The 19719-nt window shown below is 52.1% G+C and overlaps 1 protein-coding gene across 1 annotated transcript in view; it reads left to right on the forward strand.

Annotated features, from left to right (window-relative positions):
* Positions 1-19719, forward strand: part of DLGAP2 (DLG associated protein 2) — a 698808-nt gene that overhangs the window by 545716 nt on the left and 133373 nt on the right. The window contains exon 4 of the mRNA XM_031669909.1: positions 7106-8163. Within this exon, the coding sequence (XP_031525769.1) occupies positions 7106-8163 (1058 nt within the window). The remainder of the gene's footprint in view (positions 1-7105; positions 8164-19719) is intronic.

Raw genomic sequence — 19719 nt, forward strand, 5'->3', positions numbered from 1 at the left:
AGGCTGGAGTGCAGTGATGCAAGCTCGGCTCACTGCAGCCTTGAAATCCCAGACTCAAGTCCCAAGTAACTGGGACTACATGTGCCTACCACTATGCCTGGCTAATTTTTGTGTTTTTTGTAAAGATGAGGTTTTGCCATGTTGTCCAGGCTGGTCTCAAACTCCTGGGCTCAAGTGATCCCCCCATCTCAGCATCCCAAAGTGCTGGGACTACAGGTGTGAGTGACTGTGTCTGGTCCTCTTTTACATCCTTGGTTAGGTGGTCCAAGGGATTTTATTATTTTAGATGTTATTTTAAGTGGAATTGCTTTTTTAATTTCCTTTTGGGGTTTCTCATTGCTAATGTATAGAAATACAATCGATTTTTTATTTTGCTCTTGTAACCTGCTCCTTTGCTAAGCAGCAGTGAAAATGTGCATCCTTGTCTTGTTCTCTTCTCACAGGGAGCGCTTTCAGCCCTTCATCATTAAGTATGATGTTAGCTGTGGGTTTCCCATAAATGCCCATTATCATGTTGGGAAAGTTCCCTCTAGTCCTAGTTCTCTGAGTGTTTTTATCATAAAATGGTGGTGTACTTTGTCAAATGCCTTTTCTGTATCAACTGTGTTGAGTATGTGGCCTTTTCCCCTTTGTTCTATTAAAGTGATTTATTACATTTATTGATTTTCCTATGTTGAACCACCCTTGCACAGATGGGATAAATTCTATGTAGTCACGGTGTGTAATTCTCATATGCTGCTATATTTGATCTGCTAGTATTTTTGAGGATTTTTGCATCTGTATTTATAAGGGATATTTATCTATAGTTTTCTTTTCTTGTCTTTATCTGGCTTTGCTAGCAGGGTAATTCTGGCCCTGATAGAATTACCATAGAATGGGCTTGGAAGCGTTCCTGCCTATTCTAGTCCTGGGAGACTTTGAGAGGGATTGGTGTTAATTCTTTTTTAAATATTGATAGAATTAACTTGTGTCACCATCTGGTCCCGGACTTTTCTTTGTCAGGAGTTTTTCAATTATTGATTCAATCTCTTTGCTTGCTATTGGTCTGTTGGGATTTTCTGTTTCTTCTTGAAGTAATTTGTGTTTTTTATGAATGTATTTATTTCATCTAGGTTATTTAATTTTTATCATGTATTTTTTGTAACATTCTCTTATAATCCTTTTTATTTTTTAAAAGTCAGTGGCAAGCCCTTTTATTTCTGATTTTAATAATTTGAGTTTTCTCACATTTTGAGTTTTAGTCTAGGTAAAGGTTTGCCAGTTTTGTTGATATTTTTTAAAAACAAAATTTTGATTTCATTGATTCTCTATTGTTTCTTTTTTTATTTATCTCTGTGCTGATCTTCTTTCTTTCATTCTGCTAGCTTTGGCTATAGTTTTCCTGTCCTTTTCTTAAAATTCTGTGAATTTTAAGATCAGCTTTTGAATTTCTAAGCAGTAACCAACTGGAATTTGATAGGGATTGTGTAGAATCTGTACATTAATTTGGGAATTCTTTCTGTCTTAACCACGTCTTAACCATTGGATTAAGCATTCCAATCCATGAATATGGTATGTCTTTCCATTTATCTAGATTGTCACAATTTCTGTCAACAATGCTTGACAGCTGTCGGCATTCAAATCTTATACTTTTTGCTAACGTTTTAAGGAACTTTTTAAAAATGGGGCTTCAGATAGGTTCCTTTTGCCATATGGTGGACTATGCCTTTCATACCATCATACAGTAAATACAGGAATAGGTTCAATCTCTCTTTCTTACTATGATCCTTGGCCTATGTTTGCACTTGTGTTTGACCAATGTTTTGACCAATGGCAGGGTGGGCTCCAGGGCCTGGGGGGCTTTAAGAGAAGCAGGATGAGCAGGTATCACTTGGGGGACAGAGAAAGGGACAGCAGAGCAGATGGAAAGACCAGGATGGCCGAGAGAGTCTGTGTGATTCCAGCACCACCAGGGCTGTCTCACCATGTTCAACAACTGCAATTACAGTTTCTGAGGAAACGTTGCTTATGTTTAACTAGTTTGTGAAAAATACACTGTGGTAGAGTATATCAGTTTTTATTTAGAAACTCGCTCCATGGTCCACTTTATAAAGCTTTTGTTGTTCTGTTTTGTCTTGGTTTGTTTGGTTTTTGCTTTAAGTTCAGCAGGCTTCCACTTCCAGCAGGGCAATTCTTTCTAGGATGGAGGGCAGGAGAGATACATGCTGAGGGTCTCCCCATCCCTTTCCTAAGCAGAAGAAAATGCAGGCAGATAAGGCTGGGTCAGACGAGCTTCAGGCAGGGAGGAAGAACTGGCATTCCTAGTGGGAAGGGCCCCCCATTGCCTGTAGTCAGGGGAAGGCTGGGGAGGACCCCTGTGCTCGGCCTCTTCCTCTCTGCTCTCACACTGGTGGCTGCCCTGGGTAAGCTGCAGGCTTTCCCCAAAGCCCTGGGCTGAGATCGTCACCGAGGTGTGCAGGCAGCTGGCTGGCTCAGGTCAGCCCCGTGTGGAACTACTTGCTGGGTTTGGACAAGAAAGTAGGAGAGTAAGGCTCCAAACACTACCTTCCCATCCATCAGCGGCCAAGTGTAAGATGTGGGAATGCTGCCCATCCACCCTCAGTTTCCTCAGCCTGCAACAGGGTAAGCGCTGCTCCGTGAAGACTGTCGGAGGGTCGGAGGGGACCTCCTGGGAAGAGCCTCCCAAGCACGACGTGCACCCTGTAAGTGCTCCATGAAGGGATGGAGGGTTGGAGGGGACCTCCCAGGAACAGTCCCACAAGCATGGCGTGCACCCTGTAAACGTTCACTGCGTTCTTCACGTTTTTATTCCTACGCTCACAATATTCTGTTTAGATTGGGTAGGCCAGCCGCCCTATAAGTGCAACAGTAAGACTTGCATTTACATTCTATTCTGAATTTGGGGAGATGGTTGTACGTTCATGAATAATGACTATAATTGCTGTTTTTTCTCTTAATGACAAAAATGGTGTCATGAAGAGCTGGAAATTAGGAAACTAAGATGCTTTCCGCCTTTTGTGTTTGCGACCTCATTTTCACAAAAAGAAACTACCAGCCCCTAAGTATTTATTATACACATCGTGTACATCTAAAAAAACCCAAAAAAACCTAGCTCAGTGCTCATTACACGTTCTAGTGTTGCCACTGTTTACAGCATGCTGCCATTGTCATTATTGTGATAATATTTTAAAGTACATGTTTCCATGCATCCATCAGGAAATCCAGTCCTGTACAGTGGAAATGAGAATGTGGTATCAACATGTGGCACAATCAAATTTAATTCATTTCAGTTAAATTTTATCTTTTATGCCGTTCTTTTATGGAGCCACATTCATAAGATAGCTTCTGGGCTAAACATTAGGCAGAAATAGGATACGTGAGTGGGGCAGTAATGGACTCGCTTTTTAATATGAAGGGAGATTAGAATTGTATTAAATTACACGTTAATGGAAAAACAAAGTAAAAGATAATAGGATGACAACTTTATGCTGCTGTAAAGTCTGGATTACAGCACATAGTTTTGCTATTTAGCAGTTGAATATTGAATTTCATTTGGAAACTTGCTTTTAATTATATTAAAATAATATCTAAATATTCCCCCAATATATTAAAGTGCCCTCGTTATAATTTGACTATTTGAGAAAGGAAGACGCAGCCAGGCCGTTACAGCAGATGCTCCTGTGAGACGGCGTGGGCACCTGAAATATAACACAGTGAGGCTCACTTTGAAGTTAAAGGGTCTGTTTATCCTTGAACTGGAGACTGTTTACTGTGAGAGGATGCAGGAGAAATCCCTTTGCTGGCCTCAGTGGGAGAAACAGCCCCACACCTTGCTGTCAGTCTTGGGATCCCTCAGGAAATCTTTATATTCCCTTCTGCTTTCACACCTGGATGTGAGAAGCTGGTCCCTGACTTCCCAAGGACCTGTGAAATCGCATCCCTTCCTTGTCCCATGTTTCCGTGGCCATGCTGGCCCAGATGGCCAGCAGCCCTGGATCGTGAAACGGGACGTTTCAAGGCTATACCTAGGATTAGTCATTTGGTAAACTTTCTCAGCAGGGGATTTGTTTTTTGGTTTTTTTGTTTGTTTGTTTGTTTGTTTTTTGGTTTTTTTTGCCTTGGTTACCTGGAGGGTTGGGGTTGGACGCGATGGGAAAACTCTCACTCCCCATCAATCCGCTTGCTTTCTCTGGCATCCACGTTGCTCAGGGAGTCAGAGTGGGCGGCTCTGTGAGTGCAGGGGCATGACGGACTCACCCCAGGACTGCAGGCAGGGGTGCGTCTCAGGCTGCGGAGGGTGGTGGGGAGAGAGGAGCAAGTGGAAGAGACGCTTATGGTGATAGGGGAGCTGGCAGGCAGGAACTCGTTCCGGGATCCGAGGCACGGAGATGGCCCAGGGGAGGCAGCTGTTGGACAAACGTGTGGGGGATAGTTCCCTTCCTGAGGAGATGGCCACACTCAGCCCTTGAGGAGGCCACTTCTTGCTCCTGTCTGGGTCTTTGGCCTCGAGGACAGCACACAGCTAGGCCGAGTGGTGTGGAGCCGGGTCTTGGGGTGAATGCAGGGGATGCATTCCAGGCCTGGGAGCAGAGGCGGCAGAACCCAGGCAGCGACATCTACAAATGATGGCAGCCCGGCGTGCTGAAGGCCCAGCAGACTCACAGGGACGTGTGGACCGTGAGGCAGAGGGAGGCTCAGCAGCTCCTCTGGTCATCACAGAGCTCGGACGTCTGGTCTGGGCCTGGCACTGCTCCAGGGTGGCCCGTGGCTGTCACAAGGCAGGCAGGGAGCTCGCTGTCCTAGCCGTGGCCTTGGTTACAGGCCAAGAAGACAGGGCTCCCCTAAAAGTTGGTGGATGGGCTGGGGTGCATTTGAGGGGGACAGCCCCACAGCTATGTCTGGGTGGAGGCACGGGAGAGGGGGACAGAGGAGGAGGCCATCGTGATGGTCCTGGTGACAAGGAGGAGGGTTTGGGAAGGGAGGGGCCTGGGATGGAGGAGTCAGGTGTGGGGTTGAGGGGGGCCTGCCAGGAGGAGGAAGATGTGGGTGCAGAGACCAGGGGGAGCAACAGGCCGTGGAGCTGGCAGATCCTCCTTCTCTGTGAGTCATAGCCCCTTGGCTGCCCTCCTAGGGAGAGAGGAGAGAGCAAGCGACCTGCTTGGTGGCTCAGCGGCCATAACACAGGCTGTGCTGTGTTGTAGCCACGGCCTCACTCCCCCAGGCATTCAGGGAAAGCTCACTGCAGGCCGAAGAAGGGCACAGGGAGGAGCTGGATGGGCAGGGATGCAGCCTGGCCCGTTTCTGGGGAGGTTGTGGTGGGAGGGATGCAGCAGCCTCTAGGAAGGGAGTTTGGTGGGGCGGAGATGCAGCCTGGCCTCTGGGAGGAGTTTGGTGGGGGAGATGCAGCCTGGCCTCTGGGAGGAGTTTGGTGGGAGGGCATGCAGCCTGGCCTCTGGGAGGAGTTTGGTGGGAGGGGATGCAGCCTGGCCTCTGGGAGGAGTGGTGGGGAGGGTGGCCTGGCCTCTGGGAGAGGTGGGTGGTGAGGGGATGCAGCCTGGCCTCTGGGAGGAGTTTGGTGGGGGGGCATGCAGCCTGGCCTCTGGGAGGAGTCGGGTGGGAGGGCATGCAGCCTGGCCTCTGGGAGGAGGCCGGGTGGTGAGTCACAGCCTGGCCTCTGGGAGGAGTTTGGTGGGAGGGCATGCAGCCTGGCCTCTGGGAGGAGTCGGGTGGGGAAGTGGGAGATGCAGCCAGCCTCTGGGAGGAGGGAGGGAGTTTGGTGAAGTGAGTCACAGCCTGGCCTCTGGGAGGAGTCAGGTGGGGAGAACTGCAGCCTGGCCTCTGGGAGGTCAGGTGGGGCGGGGAGGATGCAGCCTGGCCTCTGGGAGGAGTTTGGTGGGCGGAGATACAGCCTGGCCTCTGGGAGGAGTTTGGTGGGAGGGCATGCAGCCTGGCCTCTGGGAGGAGTCTGGTGGGCGGAGATGCAGCCTGGCCTCTGGGAGAGGCTCTGGTGGGGGCATGCAGCCCCAGCCCTGGAGGAGTCGGGTGGGAGGGCATGCAGCCTGGCCTCTGGAAAAGGAGGCATAGCTGCCCTCACACAGATGGGGCCTCGAGAAAGCCCCTCCCATCCTCACTGGCCTGAAAGAATGTGAACTGAACAAATGATTTCGCGATTAATATGTGTGTATGTGATACATGAGCTTCCCAGACAATATCACCCATCAAATACCAGATGCTATTTTTAAAACTTCTTAAGCTGTACCACACAACTGAAATCTAAGTGAAATACAACTATGCTTTTCCCCCAAATTGTTAATTTCCTTTAATACCACAAAATCCAGCTGTCAAGAGACCTGTTGAATCTACTAGCTGCTAAATCTTGGTCATTAGCCATTTGGGAACATCAGTGTTCCCTCTCCACTCCTCACACTTTGTGATATAGAAACAACTGCGCAGCTCACACCTGTAATCCCAGCACTGTGGGAGGCCAGTGATCACCTGAGGTCAGGACTTTGAAACGAGCCTGACCAACATGGCGAAACCTCGTCTCTACTAAAATTACAAAATTAGCTGGGCGTGGTGACGCCTGCCTGTAGTCCCAACTACAGGAGGAGGCAGTTGGGACTGAGGCAGGAGAATGGCTTGAACCCAGTAGGCAGAGGTTTCAATGAGCTGAGATCGTGCGATTGCACTCCAGCCTGGGCGACGGGGCCAGACTCCGTCTCAAAAAACAAACCAAAAAACAAAAAAACAAAATTAGCCGGGGCAGTGGCGGGCGCCTGTCATCCCAGCTACTTGGGAAGCTGAGACGGGAGAACCGCTTGAACCCGGGAGGCGGAGGTTGTAGTGAGCCGAGATCGCGCCCTTATCCTCCAGCCTGGGCGACAGAGCAAGACTCTGTCTCAAAAAAAAAAAAAAGAAAAGAAAAGAAAAGAAAGAAAAAAATAAACCAGAAACCCCAAACCTGCCCTCTCGAGTGCCCAGGCCAGACACGGACACTGATTACTGAAAACACAGCCCACGGTGGGGGTCACACGTTCCCCTTCCCCGCGCCTGGGGGTTTCCGCCGCGCTTCCGGGTGCTGAATGCCGTTTCTGTTTCCCCGCAGACCCGCAGTACTCATGGTCGCCCACGCAGCACTTCAATGAGGAGCGCTACTCGCCCGCGCCCAGGAGCATGAAGGGCCTCTCCGGAAGTCGGACCCAGCCGCCGCTGTGTCCCGGGCACACGTGCGGTCTGGCGCCCCCCGAGGACTGCGAGCACCTGCACCGCGGGCCCGACGCGCGGCCGCCCTACCTGCTGAGCCCCGCGGACAGCTGCCCCGGGGGGCGCCACCGCTGCTCGCCGCGCAGCTCGGTGCACTCGGAGTGCGTGATGATGCCCGTGGTGCTGGGCGACCACGTGTCCAGCAGCACCTTCCCGCGGATGCACTACAGCTCGCACTACGACACGCGCGACGACTGCGCCGTGGCCCACGCGGGCGCCAAGATCAACCGCATCCCGGCCAACCTGCTGGACCAGTTCGAGAAGCAGCTGCCGCTGCACCGGGACGGCTTCCACACGCTGCAGTACCAGAGGACGTCCGCGGCCGCCGAGCAGCGCAGCGAGAGCCCCGGGCGGATCCGCCACCTGGTGCACTCCGTGCAGAAGCTCTTCACCAAGTCGCACTCGCTGGAGGGCTCCTCCAAGAGCAACGCCAACGGCACCAAGGCGGACGGCCGGGCGGACGACCACCACCACGCCCACCACGCCAAGCACAGCAAGAGGAGCAAGAGCAAGGAGCGCAAGCCCGAGGGCAAACCCCGGCCCGGCGTCAGCAGCTGGTGGAGCTCGGACGACAACCTGGACAGCGACAGCACCTACCGGACGCCCAGCGTGCTCAACCGGCACCACCTGGGCCCGGTGGCCCACTGCTACCCCGACGCGCTGCAGAGCCCGTTCGGGGACCTGTCCCTCAAGACCTCCAAAAGCAACAACGACGTCAAATGCTCAGCCTGCGAGGGTTTGGCGCTGACGCCCGATGCCAAGTACCTGAAGCGCAGCTCCTGGTCCACGCTGACGGTCAGCCAGGCCAAGGAGGCCTACCGCAAGAGCTCGCTGAACCTGGACAAGCCGCTGCTGCACCAGGACGCCAAGCCCGCCCTGAGGCCGTGCCACTACCTCCAGGTAAGCAGGCGCAGGGCCCTGTGGAGGCCGACTCGGCACAGCAGGTGGTTTTGTCGTTATTCCATTTTTCATTGACAGATGACAACTGCATACACATTTAGGGTGTGCAACAGGATGTTCTGATATACGGATATGTTCTGGGACGGCTCCACTGAGCTGTTAAAACACACATTACCTTACATACGTTTTTTCTTTTGTGGTGGGAACACTTAAAATCCACTCTGGGTGATTTCCAAGTATTCAGTACACGGTTGTTAACTGATGCTACTGTGCTGGCCAACAGGTCTCTTGAGCTGACCCCTCCTCACTGAAATGTCCGTTGACCAACATCTCCAGTTCCTCCCCATCCCCAGTTCCTCTGGTAACCACGGTTCCACTCTCTGCTTCTATGAGTTCAGCTGTTTCAGATGCCACCTGTGAGAGCAACCGTGTGGCCTCTGTGTGCGCCGGGCTCATCCTGCTTTGCAGTTTCTTCCAGCTCTCCCATGTTGTGGAGAGTGGCAGGTCTCCCTCTTTCAAAGGTTGAATAGTGTCCCCTGTGTATGTACTGCGTCTTCTTTATCCATCATTTGCTGGTAGACTCGAGGGTTGACTGCACGCTATGGCTTTGTGTGTGGGGCTGCAGGAATGGCAAGACGTTATTTACAGGCAGCTCTCACGCGTGACTCCGGCCTTCTCTGGGAGGGCCTCTGGAGATCCCAATTCCTCCGGGGAACCATCCCTCTAAACACAGTGGGCCATTTCTTTAATGCCTCTAAGGCTGGAGGGTTTAACAACCACAGCAAACACAGACTAGCCCATGTGAATGTTTTCCACGTGAAAGCTGATGGACCGGCCTAATGGAAATGGGCCTGCGACATTTGTGAGTTCACTCCCTGCAGCTGACCGCAGCCTCTCTAAGCCCCACCACCACAAAGAGCCTGATTATGGAAGAGGCCTCTGTGTCTCTGGGGTGTGGCTTAAATGAATTTACCAAAGGCAAAAACAAATGAAAGAAGGTAGATCCCTAGAGCTGGCGTATTGCGGAATTGTCTGTTTTATGTGATTTCCCTCTCTGTCTCTGAATTGTGCCATGCCGGAGTTTACAGGGGAAGCCCTCTGGGAAGCACACGCTACTTCTGAGGATGCCGCTAAGCGACTCCCCTCAGTCAATAGTGCTGTTAACAAAACATAACTTGTGTGTCCCAACTCACAAATCTCTCCTGCTTGCCTAGAGCAGCAGCCGTGGGCTGCGCGTTGGGTTGGAGATGTTTCATGGAGTAACGAATGGGACATTGATGGCTGAGCCAACGGGTAGTCAACTAACGGGGCAGGAGAACCAGCAGCCGTGATGCTTTCTGGGAGTCATGGTGGCAAATCCTTCCAGCGGCACCATCGCCGTCAGGTCCAGCATCCACGTCTCAATAGCTCTGTTTTGAAAGGAAATGCTAACCAAATTGCCTTTGCAGGCAGGTTTATTCAGAGACAAATTGGTAGTTGCATAAAATATTATTTTATAGCAATGGAAGAGGCACAAATTTTGTTTGCTGTTTGCAAACCCTAATCATATCCAAATGTAAAAGTTGTGTCTGCTTGTTTAGAGAAGCCTGCTATAAAGAATTGGGGTTCACTCTGATCTGTCTCCTCGTTGTCACAGACACACAGCTCTCTTGTTTTTGTCTGCAACTGGGGTGTATAGTCTGTTCCCTGAGTGAACACTTCAGGACGCTGTCAGAGCCTCCAGGTTTTGCCCCAGGGTCACCTGCCTCCAGTGCCTGGCACTCTTCCCCAGCCCTTCTATCCGTGCCTTCTGCTCAGGTCCTGTGCCCTTTGGACCTGCCTTCTCCCAGGAGTTTCTCCCACACACTTCCTCCCAGGCACACGCTTCTCTCCACCTCCAACAGCTATTCCATGGTGTAGGTGCAGGGAATACCAGTCATTCACAAAGGTGAAGTGAGACAGAATGAACCTGCACACCGTCAGTCCCTTTCAAACACCATCCCTCCGAGAGTGACCTCATTCCCTCTGCACTCACGCCTTCCCACCCAGGCTTCACTGCGACAAATCCCACACGGCAGACAGATACAACCGTAAATATGCCTGTGTTGATCTCCAAAAGATCCACACGGAACAATGAGGATGCTTTCTTTTGAAGCATAACCACCTGCATTATGAGATATTGAAAACAATATCAGCCTGGTCAGTGGTCACATTCCCCTGAGGGCTCGCTGTCTCTTGTTGGCTTTTATTTGGATCAGGATCCAGAGAAGGGGCCCACCTGGCAGCTGGTGATGAGCCTCTTCATCTCGTTCAGGCTGAGGTTTCTCCTGTCTGTCCGCTCTTCCTTCTCCTGGATTGTCTTTGTTTGGAACCAGCTGGTTGGTCTGATTGTGTCTGTCAGTCTGAGTTCCGTGCCATGGGGCCATTTCAGACACTCTGGTCCTGTTGTTCTGCAGCCAGCCACCCACTGCTGGACTTCCCCGCCCCGAGGCCTCTCACCGTACATGTGTGGGTCACCAGGTAGCTTTACGTTCATCAGTCAGGTTTCCTGGCAAGCCTGTAAGAGCCTTGAGGGCAGAGGCCAGGTCAAACCTCCCTTTTTCTGGGGTCCCTCCACAACTCCGCCAAGCGCTGAGAGCCAGCAGGGCAGGGAGCGACCTGGGTTGGGCCGAGATGTTGTCCCAGCAAAACACATTTTCCAGACTTCAAAATGTGATGTCTTTTTATAGTAACAGGTAAAGAATGACAGGCTGTGATTTGACCCCAGGAAAAGATGTGATTCTGGGGACACAACGTTGAGGTGAAATCCCCCTGGAATTCAATGACATGGCCACAAGACAGAGACAGGAAACCCACCAGGGCTTCCCTGCAAACAGCTCCGTCTGCTTCTCCATGGGGGACGGCGGCCCTGCATGCAGCACAACACCTGCCATGGCCACCAGCCTCCCTCTCATGTGCACTCAGGTGAACATCCTCGGAAACTGAACCCAGAGCGTTGTCGTGCCAACATTGGGAAGCACTGCCTGGAGGATGGGAGGACATCTGCAGCCACGGCTTTCATGGTGCTCGTTCACAAGGGCACTTTCTTGCAGTAGCAAGCTCCCCGCATCCCCACATCCACCTCCCAGTGAAACCACCTCTTCCGGGGATGCAGCTCGGTGACTTCTCTCCCCTCCTCACTGTCCCCCAGTGGTCACCGCTGGACCCTCGTGCAATGATCTGTGAGGCTGAATATCAGGAGCTGTGTGCCACCTCCTCAGACTGTTTCTGTCTTAGGACCCAGCTGCATTGATGTCTGGCGTTTTCAAAGATGCCTGTGCAGGACTGTCCCTTCCTGTCGATTGCATTAAACTTTCTGGTGGAAAACTTTAGGTTTCTGGGTCCTCACAAACCCAGATTTTATTTCACAGCCAGGAAATAGTGAAACTAAAGGAATTTGTCTGTGGGTCCCAGTGTATGGATAAGATTTAAAAGAATTAGAAGAGAGAAGTAATGTTTATAAATTACATTCCTTTTTTTTACTGGGAAGACTTGCGGCTGAATGACAGGATAACTTTTTATTTTCACCCTTGGTTTGTACAGAGTATGTGGTTCATATTAGAGGAAGATTTTTTTTCTTGTTTTTAAGTAGTTCAAGACAGAGACTAAGTGGAATTGAAAGGCAATTCTGACCTCACGTTATTCTTTCACAAAGCTCTTATTTTCATCTTTTCTGCATCAGCAGACTAAGCATCTAAGGTCAAACTTTTAATGAGCATTGTAGGAATGCAGAAGGGATTCACTGAGGCTTAGCTCAGGATGCAAAAGACTCTCTATGCCACAGTCCACAGAAAGTCCCAGGGACATGCAGGGAGGGAGAGACGCCGCCTCCCCGGGAAGGCTCCCAGCGGTGTCAGATGGAGGGATAGAGGGTCCCTGCTGCCTCCCACAGAAGACCCGGCAGCCCCTCCAGCCCTTGGCCTCTGTCCCCGCCTCCTTCCCTGCTGTCCTCAGGCCTCCTCTCTGCGGCATCCCAGTCTCCCACCCCCTCCTGTGCTCCTGGTTTTCTCCTCTTCCAGTGTCCTCCCCACCTGGCATCTCCCGGCTGCAACCCTGGCCCTCCTGGGGAAGAGGTTCGGACCCTAGGTTTTATTTGACTTGAAGAGGTTCGGACCCCCCGTTTTATTTGGCGTGTTCACAGGCAGCAGCCAGTTAGGCTTTGGGTTTTACCTGTCAGGCTTTTTACCTGTTCACGTGTTGGAAGCAAACGGCAAAAAAGAACACAGAGGGGAGGGGGTGGAATGAAAACACAGAACCGTGAGCGTTTCCCGCCCGCATGTAAAGTGTTTCAGAGCCTCTCCCTGCTGCCGCCCTCTGCGCGGGTCCCAGCACCGAGTACGGACCCTTCCTCGCAGCCGTTCCTCTGAAGGACGTGTCTGTTTTGTAGGCTGTGCAGATCCCTGCCTTCCAGGCTCAGCTACTACATTGGTGAAGTTTCCGGTCAGGCACAAAAACACGTCTTAAAAATCCATCTCCCTGGTCACCAGGTCATCCCTGTGGTGTAGTTTAGAAAAATCATCCATCTTTTACAAAACGGAGCCAGGCCCCCCTGTTTCTTGTCTCTACAATAAGCATTTAAAAGGCTTGTCACGGGGCCAGGCAGGGTGGCTCACACCTGTAATCCCAGCACTTTGGGAGATCAAGGCAGGGGGATCACCTGAGGTCAGGAGTTCAAGACCAACCTGGCCAACATGGCAAAACCCTGTCTCTACTAAAAATACAAAAACTAGCCAGGCATGGTGACAAGTGCCTGTAATCCCCGCTACTCAGGAGGCCAAGGCCTGAGAATTGCTTGAACTTGGTAGGTGTAGGTTGCAGTGAGCCAAGATCGCACCACTGCACTCCAGCCTGGGTGACAGAGCAAGACTCCATCTCTAAATAAAATAAAATAAAAATAAATAAATAAATAAATAAATAAATAAATGGTTTGTCATGGAATGCACAATGCTGGCCATTTGCTTCTTTCTGCCCGGTCTGGGGTGGAACCTGAGTTTCATCAGAGTTGGGACAGCCTGGGCCACCTCTGGCCCTCCTGCCACAGGGCCACCTCCACGTGCTGGGTGGCCCCTCCCTGCTTGTTTCCTTCATGCCCTCAGCTCAGCTTGGCCTCCACTTTGGCCTTTATGGAGGGTCCCTCTGCTCGCCATCAGTCTCCCGGGCCCAGGTGCTTTGTCCCGCTTTACCTCTGTATCTAGGAGGGTCCGACACACTCGGTACCGATTCGCGGGGGGGCACCTGTGTCCTACAACGTTCCAGAGGACGCTGGCTCGAGCATAAGGGTCTTTCTGGGCACCTCGGTGTCCCATGTTCCAGAACTTGGCAAGTAGGAAGGACCCAGGTGTCCCAGTCCCCCACCCCGCCACCCTCACAGTGTCCCCACCTGTTCAGGAAGGTCCCCACCTGTTCAGGAAGGCTGGAGTTGTGGCTTATAGGGTGCTTTCAACTCCAGAAAACCAATAGTTCTGACAAGCTTCTCAGAAAACTTCTTTGTATTTGTAGTTTTAGGGCCGAAAGAGTGAGAGAGGAGATGGCTGTGGTTGGTTCCTGTCCTTAGCCATACCAGTGCTCAGTGGAACGGAAGAACCGGCCAGTAGGGCCGTGCTCCACTCCAACGCACGTTTGCAATTTGAAAGGAGGGCTTTTGTTTTAAGTGGCTCATGGTATAGATCTTGGGCCGTGAATGGATAGGAGAGTTGGGGTATGGTCACACTTCACTTCCAATCCCATAGTGGAACACCAGGGCTGGGAGGAGCTTCTCATCTGCTTTTAAGCTGCTCTGGACACAAACGCACAACCCTGCACTCCTTCCACAGCCCCTTGAGTTCCTCGTCTGGATCTGTCTGGCACTAACACCTGGCCACCAGCTGCCCCCTCCATCCGCTGTGAGTCCTAAAATGCCTCCTTAGACAAAGCGGTGGCCTCTGCTTCCAGCACCAGGAGCCACGTGTGCCCGCCCCCCACACTCTGTGTTCCCGCCCCCCACACTCTGTGTTCCCCATCCTGTGGTCCAGGCCACACCATCTCCTGACTGCAAAGCCCGTGTTGTGAGGGGCACCTCCACAACGGCCCTGCCTCTGGGCTACCCCTTCCTTCCCCGCAGCCCCAACTGCCACGGAATCCTCTCCCACCTTGAGAAACATCACACAGGGCTTGGCAGGATCACACTGGCGCTCACCGAGCCCGTTCATGTAATCAGGGACCGTCTGCAGGAGTGTGGGAGCTGGGCCTGTGCCTTCGAGCCTCCTGGATTACGTGAGGCCACTCACTGTCTCCCCGGCTGGACTCCTCCCATCACCCCCCGTTGTCCTGGGACTCGGCGTGTCACGGCTGGACTCCTCCCATCACCCCCCGTTGTCCTGGGACTAGGCGTGTCACGGCTGGACTCCTCTCATCACCCCCCGTTGTCCTGGGACTCAGCGTGTGACTGCTGGGAGCAGCTTGGTGCTGGGCAGGCAGGGAGATCTCTGGGCTGTGTCACATTTCAGTGACATCATCTTAGGACCCACCACGTTCTCATCCCCATGACAGAAATTCCAGCAATGTTTGTGGAAACGCTGACGGATGTTGAAGGGTGTCTGGTTTCGGGTTTTTGACCAGCCTTGTGTCTGGTAAATGTTTCTGCCTCATCGATCCTGCGTGCCTCAGTTTGTGGTGAGATGCAAGACAGTGTCCTGAAAAGCGCATTGGAAATCATGACTCGTGTGAACATGGAACACTGGGTGGGCACATGCGCTGTTTTATCCAGGTTTACCAGGTGAGAATGACACGGCCTACATGTAACTTAAGATGGCCGTGGATGCAGAGACCTCGTGGTGACTGGGTACAAAGACCCTGTGATCTGTGACTGGGTCCTTGGATTCTGTGATCTAAGACCCTGAGGAACCAGCTGCATTTATGCCACGAGGGTCACCAGGTGGTCACCTTGTTCTGGGCACGGTGCCCTCGACTTGGCAGCTGAGGCTCTGCTCCTGCAGGAGTGCAGGTGGATGGGGTCTGGCTTTGTCCTCTCCCACCCAGGACAGCTGAGGCTGTGCTCCTGTGGATATGCAGGTGGATGGGGTCCCATTCTGTCCTCTCCCACCCAGGACAGCTGAGGCTGTGCTCCTGCAGGAGTGCAGGTAGACGGGGTCTGGCTCTGACCTCTCCCTCCCAGGGCAGCTAAGGGGTCTGCTCCTGTGGGCGTGCAGCTGGGCAGAGTCTGGCTCTGTTCCCTCCCTCCTAGGGCAGTGGATGCCCCAGGGTTCCCTGTCCCCGCTGAGTCTGTGTCTCCTGTCATGGACTTGGTGGTCCACACACAGTGCTGGTCCATGAATGATCCTGGAACGGCTGGCCCAGCCCAAAGTGCAGCAGGACTGGGAGCTGTTGGAGCTCAGGCCAGTGAGCTACGATTTAAGTCATCCCTCGTCTGTCTTGGTGTTAGGGAGTGAAATGGAATCAAGTTTGTCCTTAAGAAAATGAAGTGGGCAGCTGAACCAAACCTAATCCTGACTTGGTTTCAATGGCTCAGGGGAAAAACCACAACAAACAAACAGGAAAGGACAGACTTCCCGCCCAAGCTCAATTGTTGTAGGGACCCCAGGGCGGATTGAACAGCGTTGCGAAGATCTCTTCTGCTGAGATGTGCGCCCCGGGAGGCGCAGCCACGCACCCCGCGTTTCTCAAGCCCAGCACGGCGGGATGGGGGGTGGGCGATGCTTGTGGGGTCCGTCTTATGCACTGGGAGATGTTGAGCAGCATTTCTGGGCTCCACCCACTACCTGCCAGAAGCACCCCCATTTAGTGACAACCAAACATGTCTCCAGATGTCACCAAGTGTCCCCTGGGGGCAGAATTACCAGATTGGGAACCGCTGGTGTCATCCAAAGAGCGTGAGCTTTAGAACAAGACAGACGCGTGGGATTCTTCTTGCAAGCTGTGCAGCCGGGGGGCTCTCAAAAGGGGCTTTCCATGGAAATAAATGGCTATGACTGTGCCTGCCTAACCTCCCTCAGGGTCCCGGAAAGAGCCCCTGGTGAGATGGACGTGTCAGTGGCCACGGGTGTCCTCTCAACAAGGAGATGGTGATGGAGGGGCGAGGACGCAGGGTGGGGCAGAGGGCAGGGGTGAGCAGCGGGGAGGAGTCGCGGCCAATTCTAAGAGAACTCGGGTGCCGTGTGAACTCAGGGGTCCCCGCACCAAGGCAAGGAGTGGGTGTCCTGCCTTCGTGCCGCCAGCCTGGGTGGTACATGAGTCAACTCAGGTGCCATGACGGGCATCCACACCCGGGTGGTCTAAAGGCACATTCATTCTGCAGGGTCCTGGCGGCTGGCGCCCAAGACTGTGGAGTCCCAAGGCCAGCTCCTGCTGAGCCTCTCCTGGGTGTGCAGACGCCGTCCTCTCCCCGCATCCCCACAGGGTTGCCCCTCTCTGCCTGTCTGTGACCTCATCTCCCCTCCTTAGGAGGACGCCAGGCAGATGGGATCAGTGCCCACCCTGGGGACCTCATCTTACCTTCATCACCTCTGTCAAGGTCCCACCTCCAAATAATCACATTCTGAGGTCCCAAGGGTTAGGGTTCAACACAGGAATTTGGGGGAACACAATTCAGGCCATAACCTGTGTGTTCTTCCCAGGGAGGGACATGGGGGAGACAGTTTTCTCCCGCTGAGGGGCTCAGGGCACGCCCTGGAGAGACTTAGCCGTTGGCCGGCACCTCCCAGCAGCTTGGAGCGGGCACCTTGGTCCTGGAGGGGTGAGTGTGGCATCCACGCATCCTGGGACTCCTGTGTGGCTGGGGTCATGCCGGGCATGCAGCGCCTCCGTTGGTGGCCTCCTGGTGTCCATGAGCCCGTGGCTTCCATTCCTAGTATCAGCATGAGGGTGAGAGGAGCTGGACGGGGCCAAGGGGCCCAGTCACGTGTGCCCAGTCACAGGCGGGTTAGATGGGGGTTTTGTAGACTCAGCTGTGGTGTGGCCCACAGGTTTGGAGACAGCTGTAGGAAAGACAGTTCACAACTCACAGCCCCAGAGGAGGGTGAGGCCACACCCCAGGCCCCAGGGACACCCCTATGGGTCAGGAGGCGGGGGAGGAGGGAAGCATGGGCAGGAGCCTTTGCCACGGTCTCCCGGAAGGAGGGAGACACATACACACATGCACACACATAGGCACATAGGCGTGCATGCACAGCCATATACCTGCACACACACATACACGTATACGCACATTACACATACACACATACAAACACACGCACAAGTCTTGAAGGAACGCAGCAGACATTTCCCTGCGGGAACGTGCAGCAATGGACGACAATGTTCTTCCTCGGTTCCAGCGCCTCAAAGAGAATATGGTGATGGAATCCTGGCCCCTTTCACCTGGGCTTTGCAGGTTGGAAGAAAGAAAGGATATTTCAGTTTGTGCAGTGTTGAACTATCCCTAAAGCAAGAAACAGGAGACATTGAAATGTATGCTGATGTCACCCTTATGAAAATGCCTTTTTGTTAGAAATTATGAACATCACCCATCACGAGGTGCAAGGAGGTAATTAGGGTAATTGATTGCCGTGAAATGCAGCAAGGACTGCAAACTGGATTTGCAGAGTCTGGTAGCTGTCGTGAAAAGAAATTTATTCATTCCTTCACTGAAGGCCATAAAGCCATTTGGGTTTCAGAGCGTGCACTTGGCCACCCTGGGCTGAGGGCTGCAGGGTTCGAACGCTGTAACAAACGGAGAGAGATTTGTTTGCTGAGGCAGCCTGGTGTTTTAGTATTGCTCTTCTGTTCTTTTGATAGTCTCCAGACATACGCTTTGGAATGGGGATTTGGTACTTGAATTCATGCTTTGAAACTGACTCTGGTTGACATTCTTTCTGTATTGAAATTTCTTCTGTCAAAGCCTGCGAAATTGGCTTCTTAAATCAGAAACAGAAACGTACAAGCTGGTCTCATTTGTTAGTTAATTTGCAGGCTGCTGAAAAAAAAATCTTTACTTTGTTTTTTGTGGAAACATGTTTTTAATTCACACACACACAAAAAAATCTCATAAACCTGCCAAAGTGAATCTCTTCTTTGATGGCAGATGAGCTGCTCTTCCATCTGCCGCCAGCCAGCCTCAGCCTCCCTTCCCGAACCCAGCTCTTCACGCGTTCCCGGGAGGGTGGCAGTGCAAGCTCCCCTGTGCCCAGGAGCCTGGCGGCCAGGCCTCCCTCTGCCCTGTCGCCTCTGCCTGCACCTTCTGCTGGTCCAGCTCAGACAAAAGGGAACCCGGACCTCACCCCAGGACCTTCCCTGATCCTGGCCCCTCCCGTCGGCCGACAGTGACCTTCAACACGTGTCCCCTCCACACTGGCTTCTCCGCCCTAATGATGCTATCCCTCATTTCTTGTCCATCTCCTGTACCGAATTGTAACATCATTGAGGACTGTGGCTTTTCTTAAATTAAAAATAAGGGTGTTGATTACAAAAGTCATAAGGGTTCATGTAGACAACTTAGAAAATATAAGGAAAAGTCATTGAAAAGCCCGTAACCCTCATCTCCTAGTGACGGCCCCTGTTTCACATCTTGTGGCCGTTTCTGCACTTAACATAGTTACATCTTTAAAAGGCATAAAAAGGTCAAGTGGACACTGTGCTTTAAAAATTGCTTTTCCCCTTCATGAGCATCTTTTCATCACTAAATACACATTCTGCAATGTTATTTTTGATAGCTGGGTAGTATCCATCCTGTGGTTGTAATAAATATTGTAAGTCATCTCCTATGATGTAGTATTGTTGTTTCTCCTTTCTCCCTGATTAGCAATTCCCCAGTCCCTGGCCCTGGGTCGCACTGTCTTGAGGAACCTTCATGGAAAGAAAGTTGCCCAGTCTAAGGACATGACCAGTCCGAAGGCCTCCAGTCATCTCCAGAAAGACTGGGAGCTTCACCACCCACCACCTGGCTGAAGACACGTGGATAAGAATCGTCAAATCGCCAAAGTTGTGAATGTTATATTCTTCCTTAGTCACTTGTTTTCAGTGCTCCAACTTCCTCACTGTCAGGAAATGTGAAACCAAAATTCACATGGACAAAATTTGAACAAAACATGGGCAAATGTATGCCTGTTTTCTTAATTGCTGATTTCTTGCTGGGAGAACCTGCTGTGGCTGAGGCCCCAGGCCTCTCTCTTACCCGACCTACAGCTCTGCAGCTCTGCGGTGTCATCTGTGGGAGTTTTACCTTGACCAGGTCGTTAATACCTGATATGGTTTGTGTCCCCGCCGAAATCTCGTTTTGAATTGCAGCTCCCATAATCATCATGTGTCGTGAGAGGGACCTGGTGGGAGGTGATTGCATCGTGGGGGTGCATCTTTCCTTGCTGTTTTCATGATAGTGACTAAGTCTCCTGAGATCTGATGGTTTTATAAAGGGGGGTTCCCCTGCACGCACTCTTTCGCCTGCCGCCATGTAAGACATGACTTTGCTCCTCATTCACCTTCTGCCATGATTGTGAGGTCTCCCCAGCCATGTGGAACTGTGAGTCCATTAAACCTCTTTCCTTTATAAATTGCCCAGTCTCGGGT

The sequence above is a fragment of the Papio anubis genome, chromosome 8 (genome assembly GCF_008728515.1).
Source record: "Papio anubis isolate 15944 chromosome 8, Panubis1.0, whole genome shotgun sequence".
Classification (NCBI taxonomy): Eukaryota; Metazoa; Chordata; class Mammalia; order Primates; family Cercopithecidae; genus Papio; species Papio anubis.